This window comes from Electrophorus electricus, chromosome 7 (genome assembly GCF_013358815.1).
Source record: "Electrophorus electricus isolate fEleEle1 chromosome 7, fEleEle1.pri, whole genome shotgun sequence".
Classification (NCBI taxonomy): Eukaryota; Metazoa; Chordata; class Actinopteri; order Gymnotiformes; family Gymnotidae; genus Electrophorus; species Electrophorus electricus.
This window is the reverse complement of record NC_049541.1, coordinates 21,758,129-21,770,501: the sequence shown is the minus strand read 5'-3', so window position 1 is coordinate 21,770,501 and position 12,373 is coordinate 21,758,129. Positions and strand designations below refer to the sequence as shown.

The window sequence follows — 12,373 nt, the reverse complement described above, 5'->3', positions numbered from 1 at the left end:
TATGTGTGTGTGTGTGTGTGTGTGTGTGTGTGTGTGTTTACCTGTAGCAAGTAGCAGAGGTGTTGATGGAGCTCTTATGACTTTGGGAGATACATTGTCCTCCACATAAAAATGTGCTGCCTGAAAGCACCTTCTACACACACACACACACACACACACACACACACACACACACACACAGATAAACACACACACACACACACACACACACACACAGATAAACACACACACACACACAGATAAACACACACACAATGCAGACAAAATATTCAGTCCCAGTTTTATCCCCAGTCCCATGTGTCATCGTTTTCTATTTAAGTTAAATTGTGTGTGTCCATGAGTATGTGTTGCCAGTACCTCCAATAGATGAGAATTCCCACCAGTACCAGCAGACAGATGGCAGTAAGGGTGGACACCACAGCCAGTGGTACCACTGTCTTCTGTTCCCTCTCCACACCTCCTACCATTCCCACCCGGGACTGGGGACTGCTGTTACTCGCCTCTGTCCAGGGAAAGACACGTTACACAGTCAGCCATTCAGCAAGCACCGCGTTCCCTTACAGCTCTACACTAGGTCTGCTCAAGCTCTCGGGTGTGTGCCTTTGTCTCCATATTCTCCCTGTTTGTGTCTTTAATAAAGACTAGGAACGTGTTTGAGTCTTTGATTTTTTCAGTATTTCCACACAGCTAGACTGCTCGGTTAGATTTAGTCTAACAAAGGTCCACAAATTTCCATCTATACAAAAATGCGCTATTGAACTATTTTGGCATGTGTCTGGAGCAACGTGACGAATATGAGAATCTGTGATGAAGCCGTCGGGACTCGCCCAGGTGGCCCAGGTGATCAGAGGGCGGGACAGGGAGACTGTGGAAGCTGGCATGATTTTTACCTGGACTCTGCTCTCCTGCGGCCTCTGGGTTCGAGGAGTCAGAGGTCAGTAGGTGTGTGGGTTTGGCAGCGTTGTGGTGAATCTCTGAGCCTCCCCACCCAGAACCACTGCCCCCCTCAGACAGCCCCGCGCTCCACCCTAGAAGCTCTGCACTCCCTGGCCGTGGGGCGCCCTGGTCCGCCTCCACCTTCCTCTCTAAGTAAAAAGCGGAAGGCAGCCCCTCGCTGTCCCCGCTGCTGTCCCCGCTGCTGTCTCTCTCGCTGCTGTCTCTCTCGCTGGTGTCTCTCTCGCTGGTGTCCAGCTCTGTGATCACGCCAGGGGGCATGTCTCTGAGGCCTGGCCCCCACCACGTTCTGTCCCAGTGCCTCTCTAACTGCTCCAGGAAGATGGCAGAGGACCCTGAGCCGCTGCCCTGCTCGTCCACAGACAGCGGGGGAGTGGAACCCTCTTCTGAGGAGACAGGGGGTACTGTGGAGCGGTAGGGAGCCGTAGACGCCAGGCGAGTGGCGGGCGCGGGCGCTGAAACACATGGCTCGGCAGGATTAAGGTTTGTCTTCTGAACACAATGGCCTGGATCAGAGCAGAACCGCAAGCCAAGCAGCCAGTGACTCTATCACCCTTAGAAGCTCACTGAAACTAGGTGTTAAATAAAACAACCACCAGGGGGTGCCCTCAGCCCAGCAACACGCTAGCCAAAGAGCCAAACGTGTGACTCAGTGTGTATACATAGGAGCAACAGGAAGAGCATGGTAGAGAAGGAGAGAGAACAGTAAAGACATATGCCACCATTTTGGAAGCAGGAGTTAGTCATTCAGATAACTTCAAGGAGAGAACCCGATTCCACCAGAAACACGGCAAAAGACGACGACGTGGAAGAAACAGAAGACAGGTGGTGGTTTCTGTCTTTACCTACCAGCTCCACCAGCATCTTCAGCTGAGTAAACTAACAAGCAAAGCAACCAGCATGGTCACCCTGTGATGTTCTCAACCAATATGGTGACCCTCTGATGTGCTCAACCAGCATGGTCACCTTGTGATGTATGTTCTCAACCAGTGTGGTGACCCTCTGATGTTCCCCTGCATCAATTTGTGAGCAGCAAGGACAATAGCAAAGCAATAGAGCCACCCTTTATGCAAATTAATCTAATCTAATCTTCTGAACTAAAAATGCAGAGCACCATCGCCATTTGGAAGCCAGGAGGCGGAGCAGCTCAACGTTCCCCAACAAACCCCCGTGAAACAACAACATTTAATTGGAGTGCTGAATCTGTTGTGATTGATTTTTTTGGAATTATGTTGGGGTTTGTTCGGGAATACTGCACTTGTCTGTTTACCGTTAAACAGTGGCTGAGTGGTTTGGTGGATGGTCTCCTCTGATGTTGATGCCGTGGTCTGCAGGTTGCTGATGCTGTGTTGAATGCCATGGGTGGTGTTGAGAGCTGGAGTTGAGGAGGTGGTGCTCGTGCGTCGCCCAGCTCCAGAGGGACTGGAGGTGGAGGAGGCAGGCATTGCAGACAGATTGCTTGTTGTCTTCTGCTTTGGGACTGTGGTTGTGATCTCGTTCCGAACATGGATGAGAGTTAAGACCCTGTGGAGCTTGCTGTCTGAGGTGGGCGTGGCTTCCATAGTGCTCACGTTCAGGAAGTTCTCATAGCGGCTGTCAGTCGTGAGGATGCCGTCCTGTGAAGTGGCCTCGGCCTCCTCCGGCACAAGGCGGTTGATTGATTGCTTGGTGTGGCTTCCTGCCATCCTCTGATCAGGTGACCAGGATGATGAAGTCTCCTCTGTGAGCCTCAGCTGTACGGGCGCAGTGGTCGCCTTTTTAGCTTGAACCAGAAAGCCTGGAGATTCGGTCACCATGGTGACATGTACGGAGCTCTTTACAGAGGAGGAGAACCCTGGAGAACCCTGGGGCTTCTTTGGCGTCCTGACCTTAATGGTCGGGGATGGGAAAGTCTCCTGAAAGGACATCAAGTGTTTAGTCTCGTCATGCATAAAAAACTTATTCATGAAGACGCCAAATCCAGTCCGCGTGAGGCACACCTAGTGAGCGATTTTACCTCAATGTATTCTTCCGATTCTGTTGAGTCAGGGTCAGGATCAGGGTCATTTTCTGTAGAGGGAAAGAAAAATGTAAAAAGATTCCCACTCATATTTAAAAGATCATAACTGAGATTATGAAATTGCATGCTAGTAAAAGGTTTGAAAAAAACCTGAATGGATGTATGTTTTTCATAGTCTAAAAGGCATTTAAATCTAATGGTTTATGTTTAAATTAATATTTAAGACAAATAGTTCAAGTTTATAGCCTATATATGAATTGATTTCCAAAACAAACAAACAAACAAAAATGATATATATATATATACACACACACACACACACACACACACACACACACACACACACACGCACACACACACACACACACACACACACAGACGCACACACACACACACACACACAGTACTGTGCAAAGGTTTAAGGCATCTAAAACTGTAAACTAAGAATCCTTTCAAACACAAATAATAATTGTTTATTTTTATCAATTTACAAAATGCAAAGTGAGCGAACAAAAGAAAAATCTAAATCAAATCAATATTTGGTGTTATTACCCTTTGCCTTCAAACCAGCATCAATTCTTATAGGTACACTTGCACAAAGTCAGGGGTATTGTAGGATTATAGTCAGGTATATGATCAAACAATTATACCATTATACAAATTATAACAGGTGCTAATCAATTTCACATGCCAGTTGAAACACAGTAAGTAACTGAAACAGAAACAGCTGTGTAGGAAGCCTAAAACTGGGTGAGGAACAGGCAACGTTAAGGATGGTAGATGCAGTGGTCGGCCAAGGAAACCTAATGCATCAGATGAAAAACACATCAAGTTTATTTCCCTTCGAAATCAGAAGATGTCCAGCAGTGCCATCAGCTCAGAACTGGCAGAATCCAGTGGGAACTAGGTACTGTCCAGAGAAGTCTGGCCAGAAGTGGTCTTCATGGAAGAGTTGTAGCCAAAAAGCTATACCTCTGACAGGGAAACAAGGTCAAGCGACTCAACTATGCACGAAAACATAGGATCTGGGGTGCAGAAAAATGGCAGCAGGTGCTCCAGTCTGATGAGTCAAAATTTGAAATATTTGGCTGTAGCAGAAGGCAGTTTGTTCGCCGAAGGGCTGCAGAGCAGTACAATAATGAATGTCTGCAGGCAACAGTGAAGCATGGTGGAGGTTTCCTGCAAGTTTGGGGCTACATTTCTGCAAATGGAATTGGAGATTTTGCCAGGATTAATGGTGTCCTCAATGCTGAGAAATACAGGCAGATACTTATCCATCATGCAATACCATCAGGGAGGCGTATCATTGGCCCCAAATTTATTCTGCAGCAGGACAACAACCCAAAACATACAGCCAATGTCATTAAGAACTATCTTCAGCATAAAAAAGGACAAGAAGTCCTTGAAGTGATGGTATGGCCCCCACAGAGCCCTGATCTCAACATCATCTGTCTGGGATTACATAAAGAGACAGAAGGATTTGAGAAAACCTACATCCACAGAAGATCTGTGGTTAGTTCTCCAACAACCTTCCAGCTGAGTTCCTTCAATAACTGTGTACAAGTGTACCTAGAACAATTGATGCTGTTTTGAAGGTAAAGGGTGGTCACACCAAATATTCTCTTCTGTTTATTCACTGCATTTTGTTTATTGATGAAAATAAACTATTAAACACTTCCATTTTTGAAATGATTCTTAATTTACAGCATTTTTTCACGCCTGCCTAAAACTATTGCACAGTACTGTATACATAAATTAAATAATACTTGTTTTTGGCCTGAACTTGTGCAGATATTACCAGGGTCTTCCAGTGGCATGTCCACTATGACCTGGTCACTCATTCGGCCAGTCAGGCCATTGGTACACAGCGCCACCACCTGGACAACGTAGCTGCTGTTGGACAGCAGGTTGTGGATGATGGCTCCCTGTTACACAAATCCAAACCTCAGTTCTCCAAGCTCATTAAGACCACACATCACCTGTGTCAGCATTCCCTGTGCCAACACCGGCCTGTTTACGTGAAGTGAGGAACATCTGACGATACGATAAACCAAAGCGCCACTCGGTGAGCCACAGACAGGGAAGCAGTTGTCTTACCACGTCCTGGTCTCCATCAGTCAGGTACTGCTGTTTGGGTGGGTCTGTGCCCTGCAGTCTCTGGTAGGTGACGGAGTATTTCTCAATGCTGGTGTCGGAGACGACACGCGGCCTCTCCCACATCACCATGATGCTGGTGTAGTTCTGCGGGTCGGCTTGGACGTTTTCAGGTTCTGAGCTGCACACTAAACACAACAGTACAGTTGCTATTTCACAATTGGGGCCAAGGACACTTCAGAATCTAAACATTGAGAAGTGCGCAGTATTTTAATAGGAGCCAGACAGAGAAGCAGACCAGAATAGCACCATGGGTGGAATTTTGCTTAAAGGTTGTTTATGTGACAAAGTCAGCTCCAGAAATACAGCCATATTGGAGGGGTAAAGCGCCAAAGTGAGGTTACCTAGCAACCAACATGCACCAAGAGAAAGACATGAGAGTTTGGGTGGGTAAAGATGAGTGACCTTGAGAGAAACAGCAAGATGCCATGAATGTCTCTCTGGTTGGATCTTTGTGGGTGTATCTCTGGAGTTTCACCTCTGATCTTTCTCTGGGGTTGTCTGTGGTGTATTCACTAATTTACATTTACATTTATCACATATAGATGACCAGAAATTATCCAAAGCAACTTACAATTATATCTGAGTACAACTTGAGTAATTGAGGGATATGTGTGTGTGTGTGTGGGTGTGCGTGCGCGCACGTGTGTGTGTGGTGTACCTACTGGGTGTGTGGACGTCCTCTGTGCCCGTGTAGGAGGAGAACACCTGGCCCACAAACTGCTGCTGTTCCCTGTAGTTGTTCTGCAGGTAGTCTGTCAGCATGACATAGCCAGTCTGCTGTGTGGTCATCACATCACAGAACACCTCCAGCTACGCACGCACACACACACATACGTACACGCACACACAAACACACACGCACACGCACACGCACGCACATCCACACATGCGCACACACACATGTGCACACACACACACACACACACACACACACACACACACACACACATACATCCATACACATGGCAAAAAAGTCAGACAAACATTCCATAACTTTACTCTAGCAGTATAATCTGGTCCATACTTTATTCTGAGAACTGGCTGACACTCCACTGTTTGATCTGGTAAGCAGTTAATAAAATGCTGAATTCGATCATGTTTAAAGTGATCGCATTAAGCTCCATAAATGCATCACATATGTGCTGTTCCATTGCGTGATGAACACAGAGTTATGGGTCACTGTGTGATGAATACAGAGTTATGGGTCACTGTGTGATGAACACAGAGTTATGGGTCACTGTCTGATGGCTCACTACCCAGTCCTCGCTCTCTCTCTCTCTCTCTTTCTCTCCCTCTTTCTCACTACTATGTTTCACTCAGTAACCTCTATCACTCTCTCACTCTGTCTTACTCATTCTGTCATTCTCTCACTTCTACTCTCTCCCTCCTTCCCTCACCCTTTTTTTCCAGATGTCCAGTAGTAAGTTTGATATTCTGCATGTAGCTCTGTCTTTATTCAATTAAATGTTAACAGACATGGTATCAGCCTACAGAACGTCTACCCTATATAGTCAAAAGCCATCTGTACCCTAAATCTGTCTGGCATATTTCAGGAGTGTGTGTGTGTGTGTGTATGTGTGTGTGTCAGTGTGTCTGGGTGTGTGTATGTATGTGTGTGTGTCGGTGTGTCTGGGTGTGTGTATGTGTGTGTGTGTGTGTATGTGTGTGTGTGTGTGTGTGTGTGTGTGTGTGTGTGTGTGTGTGTGTGTGTAATCTGAGACTCAGCAGTGAAAGAGGAAGGCAGCTCTGACCTGTGTTTCTGAGATGGGCACTGTGTTTTTGAACACGATCCACTCCACCGTCTCTGTGCAGGGGGGAATGCTGAGAGACCCGTTGTAGATGAAGTATTTGTCTGTAGACTGTGGTAACAGATGGAGCAGAGAGAAGGCACCCAAAGTGCTACTCTTACCTAAAAATGAAAGAATAATATAATGGATATTTAGAACACAATTCTTACGTCTTACTCTTTTACTCTTACTGTGGGCTCTAAGCAGCACTGTACAGCCTCTGTTAACTGTAATTATCAGTGACTCAGCTTGTCAGGACAAAGGTGTTGAGCTTTTAGACAGTGTCTTTCCTTAAAAACACTACGAACGCAAACAAATATAACATAATGATAAAAAAAGACATACCACAAAGCGATTACGCTGCTGACCCCTTCAATTATGGCAGCGTAGTTCTCGTTGTCTTCAATGCTGGCCTGTGAAACATATGTTTCCATATGTTTAGAGATGTTTTGTATGGGGCAGATTGTAGGGCACATGAAGGTCAGAAGGCAGCAGGTTGTGCTTGGCCTGCGAAGTTTGCCGCTCACCTCGAAGAGAACAGCCAGTGCCGTGATCCGTCCACCGGCGTCCAGGGCCTCGTCCTAAGGTCGCGAACCTGGACTCCTCATAGCCGTAGATCTGCATCTGTGGGTGACAGCGCGTGTTCCAGTGAGCAGGTGGGAACAGGGGGGAGCATCCACATTTGAAAGCATCGTAGCATCCGATATCTGTCCATTTGGACTAATCCATCTGCAGATTAGTGTAGGATACAGATTATACAGCAAAGGAGATTTGTTTACAGTCACTTTGATAAGCCACTATGTGTGTCATTGGCAAAAGTTCAGACCGTGTGTGTGTGTGTGTGTGTGTGTGTGTGTGTGTGTATGGTTCTACCTCCAGGGGGAACTTGTTTCCACTGAGACTGTGCTCGGAGCCATCAGACGTGGCGTTACAGCGCCCCCAGTGGAAGGTGATGCGAGCCACTCTAACGCGAGAGTGTATCCCTCCACCACTGATGTAGTACTGACCCTTCATCTCCACAATCACTGAGAAAGGGAACCACACACAAACATTAATGCATAGACACACACACGCGTGTGCCGCGCACGCACAGAGTGCCTGCCTGGACAACATCCCAGCCAGGCCGTGGTTCTGTATTACTCAGCTGTTCTGGAGACCCTCTATAGGCCTGTAGAAACACTGTGGTTATTAGTGGAGAAACCACGCTGCCAACAGCCCCATTCAGTCTCTCCTGTCTTTATGCAGGCCTGAGAAGGACAACATGCTGCTTCCATTCACAAGTGCCACAAAACAGTCATGACTGCCATTCAGCAAATATTACTCAACAACGGGAACAAGAAACTAGGGAAGAACAGATGACATCCTTGACAAACTTTAATTTTGGCAAGCATACAATTATGACTCTGGACAATAACAGGAAATGGTAACGATATGACAACACATTTAAATTTGATTTTGATTTACATTTCTGGGACAATGATGAATAGATCTAGGGAACCGTAATCCCACCTGTTTTCCCGTTGTTTGTGATGGTGGAGTCGGATGTGAGCTGCTCCCAGTTCTGGAGATGTAGGTTCTGGTACTGGACCTGGGTCTGGGTGAAGTCCTCGTCGATATCGATGGGCGACTGCTTGGCACCACTACAGGATGGGAACTTCCGCACCCAGTGGCCTTGGTTCAGGGCCCCTGTGGAGATTTAGCGCATGTTTGTCCAGCCTTGTGTTCAGTGTTGCTCTGCACGTCTAACCACAGGTGTAGCTGTACTGAGCACGTTCTGATTCACTGAACGTGGGTTACAGTGTAATCATTGTTTCTTACATTCCTGAGCTAACCTGAGTGGCACAGAGCTTAATCCAGATGAATGACAGAACTGGGTTATATGGATCACATTATGGATACCATTCACTAAAAGAATTAGCCAGCTAATCAGTGAATGCAACCTCACAGAACAGCCCACAACCCTAGAACAGCAACCTCACAGAACAGCCCATAAACCCCAGAACAGCACCTCACCGAACAGCCCACAAACCCAAAACAGCAACCTCACAGAATAGACCACAAAAACCCAGAACAGCAGCCTCACAGAACATCCACAAAACCCAGAACAGCACACCTCATAGAACATCCCACAAACCCGAACAGAGCAAACCCAGAACAGCCCCTTTTTTGATTTAGGGTGCATGTTTTCCAGGTAGGAGGTAAAATACGTCATTCACCATCAGACAGCTAAAATCTTTCAGTGAACTCCTAAAACACCTGTCAAAATCTCTTACTTCAGGATATACAGTGTATATCATTAATGATATTCATGATAATAATGGTATTACAGTGTATATCATTAATGATATTCATAATAAAAATGATATTACAGTGTATATCATTAATAAAATTCATGATAATAATGATATTACAGTGTATATCATTAATGATATTCATGACAATAATGATATTAGTGTATATCATAATATCATTAATGATATTAATGATATACTCTGTTAATGTGTAACGTACAAACTTTTCTTCTTTCCAGTGATACTTGTCATCAGATGAAAGAACAGACTTATGAAATATGACGTTTATATGAACTATTAGAATACTGCAAATGCCTTCCTAATTGGCAGCTTTTTACAATCGTTTTAACATTAGTCTCAATACCATGTCCACTTCAAAACTCTTCACACATTCACCATATCAACAGTCGATGGGAACTAAACTGTACGTTGGCTTTGACATACAAGGCCTTCAGTCACCACTTCTTTAAAGATTCATGAATCTCCCAGTCAGTGTTCACATTTACATTTACAGTTACGGCATTTAGCAGACACTCTTATCCAGAGCGACTTACAAAAGTGCTTTGTCAATATATCCTAGTACAGTACAATAGGATAGAATCCAACATACCAATGAACTAGAATACTATAGAATACAGGGATGAATGCTGATACCTAGAAGTGCAAAATACATAAGGTCTATCTTAAACAATGATAAGTGCTATAAACAATAAGTGCTTAAACAACATAAACAATACCCTACAATAAGTACTAAATTAGTCAATCAATATGGGAGCAGTGTCAGTTGTCCTTTAAATATTCTGCAAATAGATGGGTCTTCAGTCTGCGTTTGAAGACTGCAAGGGACTCTACTGTCCAGACATCAAGTGGAAGTTCATTCCACCATCTTGGAGCCAGGACAGAAAATAGTCTCGATGCTTGTCGTCCATGAGACCTGAAGCAAGGTATTTCAAACTGAGCCGTACTTGAGGTTCGAAGTACTCAAGGTGCGGATTGGGCTTTGACCATTGACCTAGGTATGAAGGAGCTGGTTCACCAGCAGCAAAAGTATGAACAACTACAGCACATTTTGGCATCACTTAGACACTCTGTTCAAAACAATTAACTTTTAGTTCAAAACCCAACAAAACTCTGATCACTGTGGGTGGAAATATGTTGCATATTGACAGACAAATGAAAATATGTAATACATAAAACAGATTATTCTGATTTTAGCAGAAAATTTATTCCGTTTTTTTGTTTGCACCCAAACAGTGAAATGTGCGTTTATATTAGAAAATATAGATGTAGTCAGTGGAGAGATTTTTCCACTAGCACTGTGGTACATGTACTGCTGAAACACCTGTCTGTCTTCTCAGCTAGCAATCGACCCAGGGGTTTTGCGTTTGTTTCCATATGTCACCATATATGCCAGGCATACATATTGTTTTTCAGCAAAAGAGAGCTAGAGGCGGGATGCACCAGTATATGTGATTGTAGGAGACAATGTGGCCTCTCACCACTCTTCCCAGTTCAGAGTGGTTTTACGACCCGTCACTGGATGATGTCATTATTCTGCTACCATACTCTCAGCCCACAAAAGATTCTTTTCTGCATGGTTTAGTACCACCACCCATGTGACCAGATGTCACTTCTGGACACAATGGCAGCTGGGTGTATGGACATAACAGTGGAACAAATCCAGGGCTGGATAAGGCACTCAAAGGAGATTTTTCCCTCTGTGTATGGAAAGAGACAACATTCAGTGTTGATGAAATCTGTGACCAAATACAGTGGACAGAATGGATGGACCAGGCAGACAGTAGATGTCTGATACTGAGAGGCAGACAAATATGTGTAAATTACTGTATATAGTGAAAGTCTGATTTGGCATTACTGTATTTGTTTGATTTTATATATGTGTATTTTGCAATGTTACAAGTTGTTTGCATTTTGAAGTTAATTTTACATTGAGTGAAGCAGTCTTGTTGGAGAAAGAATGTTATAGTTGTGTTATACTTGTGTTATTGTTGTGTTATAGTTATGTTATAGTTGTGTTATAGTTGTTATAGTTATGTTATAGTTGTGTTATTGTGTTATAGTTGTTATTGTGTTATATTTATGTTGTAGTTGTCTTATAGTTGTGTTATAGTTGTGTTATAGTTATGTTATAGTTGTGTTATAGTTGTTATTGTTATAGTTGTTATTGTGTTAAATTTATGTTGTAGTTATGTTGTAGTTGTCTTATAGTTGTGTTATAGTTGTGTTATAGTTATGTTATAGTTGTGTTATAGTTGTTATAGTTGTGTTATAGTTGTGTTATTGTGTTATAGTTGTTATTGTGTTATATTTATGTTGTAGTTATGTTGTAGTTGTCTATAGTTGTTATATTTTTGTATTTATGTTGTTTATTTGTTATTTTTTTTTGTGTTATTTTTTAGGTTTTTTTGTTTTTTGTTGTTAGTTCGTAGTTTTATAGTTGTGTTATAGTTTGTTATAGTTGTAGCAGCCTGAGTCACATTTGGATGAAATATCCTGACTTGTTTTGGTGGTTGAAGTGCATTTTGTACCAAAGGTTAACAGATGTGCTGAGGTGTGTGTTACAAATGCATAGTGAAGTGTTTTGCAGAAGTGGACATGGTATTGGAACAAGTGTGAAAATGATTGTAAAAAACTGTAACACTCCTCATAAGACAAGAAGCAGACTGAGGAAAATTGTCCAGTATGGTTATGATGCAGTTACAGAAAACACTTACAATAGATACAGTAGATCATGGAAGATGAAGGCAATGGGTTTTTACTAGGCTGGCCCTAAAATTAATTCAGTCATATTTAACTAATTGTATTCAGGTTGGCTGGAACTTTGGTTCTGTCTCACTTTGTTGATTCAGTCACTTCTTGTCATACTGGTACTGTCTCACTTTGATGATGTGGTCACTTGCTGGCATACTGGTCCTGTGTCACTTTGATGATGTGGTCATTTTCCTGGCATACTAGTTTATCACAGAAATGAAAAACAAATGCCAAGAGACTCAAAACAAAACTACTAAATGTTGTTTTCAAACTTGATCCACTTATACATAAATCTAAGACAGTGTATACTAATATGCTGCTTATTGATAAACTTATTATAAATACTATTCAAAAGTATTTACATTTATCGGACACTTTTATCCAAAGCGACTTATAATTCTGACTGAACAAAA

General features: G+C 43.4%; 1 protein-coding gene across 1 annotated transcript in view; it reads right to left on the bottom strand.

Annotated features, from left to right (window-relative positions):
• Positions 1-12,373, bottom strand: part of ptprz1b (protein tyrosine phosphatase receptor type Z1b) — a 36,071-nt gene that overhangs the window by 8,559 nt on the left and 15,139 nt on the right. The window contains 13 exon segments of the mRNA XM_035528030.1: positions 42-133; positions 358-502; positions 2,225-2,849; positions 2,951-3,003; positions 4,752-4,878; positions 5,051-5,235; positions 5,773-5,920; positions 6,862-7,031; positions 7,256-7,310; positions 7,425-7,478; positions 7,480-7,521; positions 7,771-7,922; positions 8,407-8,583. Coding sequence (XP_035383923.1) covers positions 42-133; positions 358-502; positions 2,225-2,849; positions 2,951-3,003; positions 4,752-4,878; positions 5,051-5,235; positions 5,773-5,920; positions 6,862-7,031; positions 7,256-7,310; positions 7,425-7,478; positions 7,480-7,521; positions 7,771-7,922; positions 8,407-8,583 — 2,025 coding nt within the window.